The sequence below is a fragment of the Marmota monax genome, unplaced genomic scaffold (assembly GCF_021218885.2).
Source record: "Marmota monax isolate L192 unplaced genomic scaffold, Marmota_monax_Labrador192_F-V1.1 WCK01_AAM20220418_F8-fsc00449, whole genome shotgun sequence".
NCBI lineage: Eukaryota > Metazoa > Chordata > Mammalia > Rodentia > Sciuridae > Marmota > Marmota monax.
In genome coordinates, this window is record NW_026695239.1 from 511,088 (window position 1) to 518,165 (window position 7,078).

The 7,078-nt window shown below is 40.1% G+C and overlaps 1 protein-coding gene across 1 annotated transcript in view; it reads right to left on the bottom strand.

The window, feature by feature from the left end:
- Nucleotides 1–3,778, bottom strand: part of LOC124089803 (C-type lectin domain family 4 member A) — a 25,044-nt gene extending 21,266 nt beyond the window's left edge. The window contains exons 1-2 of the mRNA XM_046440015.2: nt 3,425–3,778; nt 2,025–2,141 (exon numbers count right to left, since the gene is read on the bottom strand). Coding sequence (XP_046295971.1) covers nt 2,025–2,141; nt 3,425–3,506 — 199 coding nt within the window. The 5' untranslated portion in view covers nt 3,507–3,778. The remainder of the gene's footprint in view (nt 1–2,024; nt 2,142–3,424) is intronic.
- Between the last annotated feature and the right edge of the window lie 3,300 nt (nt 3,779–7,078).

A 7,078-nucleotide genomic window follows, 5' to 3' on the forward strand; every position in this document is an offset into this window, starting at 1 on the left:
TACCGTGGAGGGGGTAGAGAGAGAGGAGGGGAGGGGAGGGGAGAGGTGGGGAGGGGGGAGGGTGGATGATGGGAAAGGCAGCGGAGCACAACAGACACTAGTATGGCAATTTGTAAATCAATGGATGTGTAACTGATGTGAATCTGCAATCTGTGTATGGGGTGAAGGTGGGAGTTCATAACCCACTAGAATCAAAGTGTGGAATATGATATGTCAAGAAATTTGTAATGTTTTGAACAACCCACAATAAAAAATTAAAAAAAAAAAAAAAAAAACTACCTCCTCTTTCTTCACTAACAGTTTCCTTGGATCAGGCTCTCAATGTGCATCAACAAGATTATCCATTGGCCTTCTAACTTATTTTTCTAACACCCATTGTCACAGTTTTGTAAAAACAAACTTTCCATAATTTTTCCATATCAAGTCCTTGTTCAGAATTTTTCAATGGCTTACCATGACTGTGACACACTGAATAAATGGCCTCAAAGTTCCACGCTCCCTGTATTCACACCCCATTGCACTGTGAATTTACAGTTTCTCCAATCAAGATATGGGGTCTGTTTCTCCACCACTTGAATATGAGCTGCCTTTAAGACTCCATTTGGCCAACAGAATGTGCAAAAGAAACTGCTAGTTCCAAATTGAGACTTCAACATGATTGGCTTCCTTTCACCCTCAGTCTTGGAAGTCAGTAAGTGATCATGTGAACAAACCCAGGCTAGTCTGATAAATGACAACAGAAATGTGGTGAAATTGCCTCTGTCATTCTACTTGACATCCTCTTTCTCCGTCTATGACTAGTATCTGACATAGTATGCATGAGTGAGTTCAGCTAGGACAGAGGAAACTCCCAACTGAAACCAGTCTAAATTGCCAAGCCTCAGAAGTGGAAGCTAAATATATAGCTCTTTTAACCCACTAAATTTTAGACTAATTTACTTTGTAAAATAATATTTAGGGGAAAAAATCCAAATTCTTTATAATGATACACAATACTCCATAATCTGTGTCCTGTTCATGTCTGCCCCTAATAACTTCATTTCAAAGTTCTTCAAGTAGCACTATATGTTCCAGTCATGTATGCTTATATTTCTCCAAATATATAATATGTCTATACCATTCTTGATATATACAGTTCTAGATGGCATCTCTTGCAGGAAGCTTACCTCAACCTCTTGTGCTCACTTCTTACCTACAGAACACTTCCCATGCAACGTTGCAAACACTGGTTCTTCTTTTTTTGGAGGTCTCAGTATGTTGCCCAGGCTGTCCTCAGTATCTTGAGTAGTTGGAATTACTATAAGTATGTGCCCCTGCACCCAGCAAGAACTGGTTCATTTCACTATTCAGTTTCTTGAGGACAGAATTTGTGACTCTTTCTAGACTCTCTAACATTGTGCCTAGCAAATAGTACAAGGCCATTACCACTTATTGAATGACCAAATTAATGAATAAAATATCTATCCAAAAGTAGGCTGAGTTTATGACTTAAAATCTTGATAAATTCTGAAAGCCAAGATATGCAAAAATCTATTTGCTAAGTTGGGTTTTAAATCTCACACAATCTTGGGCGGAACAGAAATAATTAGAAGATAATGTATTGGAGAACTCTTCTGGAATATTTCTTCCCATCTCCTTCTTGTCCATTACATACCCCAAAAATGTAAGTGTCTGTGAAGTCAAACAGGACTAGCTTTATAAGTGCTACTAAGGAAACATTCTGCCCTCACAGAGAGCCTAATACAGAGATGATGCCTCAAAGATTTTACTGTATTACACCAACATGTTTACCCACATATATTCTTCAAATTCTCTAATGAGAATGGATTCCATTATTTTTATAGGACAGTAACTAAATCCTAAAAAAGAACAAAATTTCCAATAGATACAACTGAATTTTATCTCCCCAGAGAAATTTTCTTGTTCAGCTATCTGGATAAACACATTGTTAAATGTCAGTTCTAAGAGAAATCTTCATTTCATGTAAGGCAGACATTGATTATTGATTGAATTGCTATACTTACTGACAAAAGCAACAAAGAATAAGATTGCCAACAGCAGGAAAAGTATCAGCAATGATCCAAGAAGCAGCTTAGGAAAAGCGGGATTACTTTTGAGAGGAGTAGTGTTCTCTTTGGGAGCTGAAGAAGAAACCAAATAATTTTCATCAATAATAAATTCTGTCCTTGTTTCCTCTTCCTCATCTTCTTCTCCTTTTCTTTTTTTTTTATTGGTTGTTCAAAACATTATAAAGCTCTTGACATATCATATTTCATATATTAGATTCAAGTTGGTTATGAACTCCCAATTTTACCCCAAATACAGATTGCAGAATCACATCGGCTTCTTCTCCTTTTCTATATGTGACACACAATTACTAATAGTATAAGATTGTAAATAATTTAAAAATAAGAATAGGAATGAAACAATGATGATCACTGTAGAAATTTTATAAAATACATAAAAACACTATTTCCTACCATTGAGAATAACTGTTCTTAATATTTTAATATATATTCTTTCAGCCAGTTTTTTAAAATATTTTTAATTGTAGTTGGACACAATACATTTATTTTATTTTATGTGGTGCTGAGGATCAAACCCAGGGCCCAGCATGTGCTAGGCAAGTGCTCTACTACTGAGCCACAACCCCCAGCCTCTCAATCAGTTTTTAAAATATATATTCATATGTGCATTTTTGCCCAATTGACATATCATCAATCTTGATTTGTTAACAACCATTTTCTTTAACAATGCATCATGAATATTTTTTCAAATCTCCATATTTCTTCATTTACTGTGGTTGTACAGTATTTCATTGTATATTTAAATGATCTTCCAGATTGTTTCCAACTTTACTTTAAAAATATATGCTGCAGCAGATAAATCTTTAAAAACTATTCACATTTTTAGGAGATCAGTCTTTCTTGTTGCCACCTCATAGTTAGAAACCATTTTCAGGTCTGGGAATGAAGCGCAGTAGGAGAGCACTTGCCCACCATTTATGAGCGCCTCAGCACTGGGTGATTTCAGTTTGGTGGGAAAAAAAAATATATATATATATATATATATACGTATATACATATATATATACACATACACACACACACACATAATACATACATACAAATATACTCCTACACACATGGCAGTATATTTATATGTGGAAGAATATACAATAAAATACAAACACTGTCCTAAATAGTACCAGTAAGGAAAGTATCATAAATCTTTTCTTTGCCACTTTACAACTCCTCAACCTCTTAATGCTTATCTACAGGCAACAAAATATCAGGGATTCCAGGGTTTCCCAGACACAACCACTCACAAAACAGCAACTAACATCACCTATGCCTTGCTTATAAACCTTCCCTTCCTCCTTCACCACATAACTAACTCTAACCACCAGAAAACGATTTTTTACCTGCAGGAGAATCTGAATTGGTACCTGAGGACTTCGGTTCATTTTTGAACCTCACTTCAGCATAAGTGATTTCCGAAGCCATACTGCGAAGAGCCCTTCTGCTTTCTTCAGAAAATCTGTGTCATCCCTTCTTTAAACATCTTATACATGAGATCCAAACATGGTGGTCGACTGTTCTTTCTCTCAACTGGATGAGAGCAGAAGCAATAAATAGGCACATACCCCTGAGACTGTCTCATGAGAATTCAAACCACAGCATGAAACCACTCATTCCACAGAGAGAGGTGCAATCGCCAGGACCAGCACCATGAGAGTTAGTCTTTAAATATACTAAATACAGCTAAGCAGATGTAACAAAAGCAGGAAATCAAAAGGCAAGGGCAAGAAATAGGAAGGAAAGGAAAAGGGGAAATGAGCAATTTAGAGAAGTCTTTCCTAAGAACTGTGCTCTTGAAACTCATCCGCAAAAAAATAAAATTGGTGTTCCACATTCACCCAACCAACTAACTAAGCAACCACTTGTTCATATTGCATTCACCTCCTCATTTCTGGCTGATCAGGCGGCTTCTTGATATCACATTCTAAGATGATCACTGACACAAATATCAGATGACAGCTTCCTCACATTCAAGAGTCAGCTTCCTGTAGTATTGTTGAGAGCCACAGCCTGAGGGGCCCCAGCAAACTTCCAGCTGCCAGCAAACTTCCAGCTGCTGGCTGATGATTGGCTCACAGCGGCCCCAGCAACATCTAGCTGATTGGCTCCTCGGCCCCAGCAACATCTAGCTGATTGGCTCCTCTGCGGTGATGCTCATTGGACTGTTTCCCTGCCCTTTCAGACCACGGAGCTGCTCATTGGGGGACTTTTTTGGCACCGCCCACGTGACCCAGCCAATCGGCCTCAAGAGCAGGAGGATTGTGGGAGGTGGAGAGAAGCTTGTGTGGGAGAGAGAGGCTTGGGGAAAGCCGGTGGTGGCAGTTGAGGCTCTGAGGGTTTTTCCTGAGAGACTATTTTGTTTGTCGTGTGTGGTTCTAAAAATAAAGTTAGTTTCTTTTGACAAGTGGCTCCTGATTGTGCCCAGCCAGACTGCGGCATTTGGTGGCTCGCACGGGGAGCGACTGAGGGTAAGTGAAACTGCTCGCCCCTGAGGGCAGGGCGAGAGGATGGGTAGCCATTTTAAGATTCCTCTTTTATTTTGCTTCACTTTTGTTTTAAGTTGCCTGTCCCTGGAGATGAGTGAGACGGAAGAAAAACCGCTCACATCTGAGGAAAAACTATTTACGTCTGAGGAACAGATAGGGAGAAAGGACGGATGCACATGTCAGGAGGATAGAAAGGCTATAATGACTTTTTGTTGTTCCCTTTTTATTTCATTCTGTCTCGGTTTTGTTTGGCGTCATCTTGTTGGGTTGTATTATAGTAGAAATATGGGATCAGAAATTAGTAAAAAACAAACTGAAAGAGTGTTAAGTAAATTGTTAGAGGAAGGAGGCATCCCAGTAAAATCAAGAGCAGTCAGGGCATACGTTGATACAATACAAAAATGTAGCCCATGGCTTTTTAAGGAGGAGTTGTTGAATATATCACAATGGAACCATCATGGTGAAGATTTAAAAAGAATAGAAAAGAAAAGCCCAGGGACTCTGCCAGTTGGCACATTGCCATTGTGGACATTCATATCTTGTTTGCTTAGTCCAAAGCCTTCAGTTCAGACAATGGTAGAGGAAGGAGAAGACATAATGATTCAAGTAAAAGAGAAGGCCTCTCAAGCTAGTCAGACAGAGAAAGAAAGTGTAAAACAGAAAAAGCCATCAGGGGGAAAGTTACAACAGGAGACTGCTACTAACACCTTTCTATCACCAGAGGGTGTAAGTGTCCAACCAACAGCACCACCTCTACAGGAGACTGCTACTAACACCTTTCTATCACCAGAGGGCGTAAGTGTCCAACCAACAGCGCCACCTCCATATGCTGGGAGGCCCCCAACCCCCGCAGTTGATAGTTGGGATCCTGAGACAAGGTCTCAAATATTAACATGCCCTGTATTTGAGGCAGGAGGGCAGCGATTTTACCAAGTTTTAAATTTCAAAACAGTGAAGCAGCTAAAAGAGGCTGTAACAACCTATGGTCCTCAAGCACCCTTCACTGTAAGCTTGGTCGAATCCATTAACAACTTGAACATGACGCCAGCAGATTGGGCTAATATGTGTAAAGCTGTGCTAAATGGAGGACAATACCTGTTATGGAAGGTTGCCAATGAGGAATTTTGCAAGGAGACGGCTAGGCGAAATGCAACAGCTGGTTATCCTCAGAGAAATCTAGATATGTTGTTAGGAAAGGGACCTTATGAGGATCAGCAGCAACAAATTGCATATGATCCTGGCGTATACGCACAAATTGCTGCAGATGCAATTAAGGCATGGAAGACTTTACAAGGACATGGAGGTTTACAAGGTCAATTATCTAAGGTAATACAAGGAGCTAATGAACCTTATGCTGAATTTATAGATAGGCTGATTCAAACAGCTACCAGAGTTTTTGGGAATACAGAACAAGCAATGCCATTACTAAAACACCTGGCTTATGAGCAAGCGAATCGTTGGTGCAGAGATATCATTAGACCATGGAAACATGAAGATTTAAACACATATATTAAATTATGTAGAGACATTAATGAACAAGAGCAAGTCGTGGCAGCTGCAGTAAAACAGGCTTTAGATGCCAGAGACATTAATGAACAAGGGCAAATTGTGGCAGCTGCAGTAAAACAGGCTTTAGATGCCAGGCCAAGAACATGCTACAATTGTGAACAAACAGGACCTTTAAAAGGAATTGCCCCATTGGAGGAGGGTTTAACAAAACTAGGTATCAAAGGAGTAGAATACCAGGTATTTGCCCACGATGCCGTAGAGGGAGACATTGGGCTAATGAATGCCGTTCTCAAACCACCATAGAGGGTACTCCATTATCAAAAAATGAACAAGGACCAGGTGTTTATCCACGATATCATGGAGAAAGGCATCGGGCTCCATTGCCAAAAAACGGACAGGAGGGCCCAATGCTCCGGGGCCCAAAACCACAAATATACGGAGCACTGGAGGAACCCAGCAACCCCATCAGGGTAGTGCCCAGGACACATTGTCCATTAGATCCCTCATCAGACAAACCAGAGGGAGCGCAGGGTTGGACATCTGCGCCTCCGCCAGAGCAGTACTAACTCCAGAGATGGGAGTTCAAATCATTCCCACAGGGGTGAAAGGACCTCTTCCCAAAGGAACAGTAGGCTTATTATTGGGACGCAGCTCTTCTACTCTAAAAGGACTTATGATAAGTCCTGGGGTAATTGATCCCGATTATGAAGGTGAAATAAAAATTATAGCCAGTTCTCCAAAGGGTATATCAGTAATTTCACCAGGAGATAGAATAGCACAGTTACTAATAATACCCAGCCTACATGATAAATTTTCCAGTCGTACTGTAGAAAGAGGTTCCAAGGGATTAGGCTCCACAGGTGTAGATTGGGCTATGCTTTCTTTAAATTTAGATTCTCGCCCCATGCTAAAACTAAATATTCAAGGACATGAATTTAATGGGCTACTGGATACAGGTGCAGACCTTAGCATCATCTCTCGTCAAGAATGGCCAAAACATTG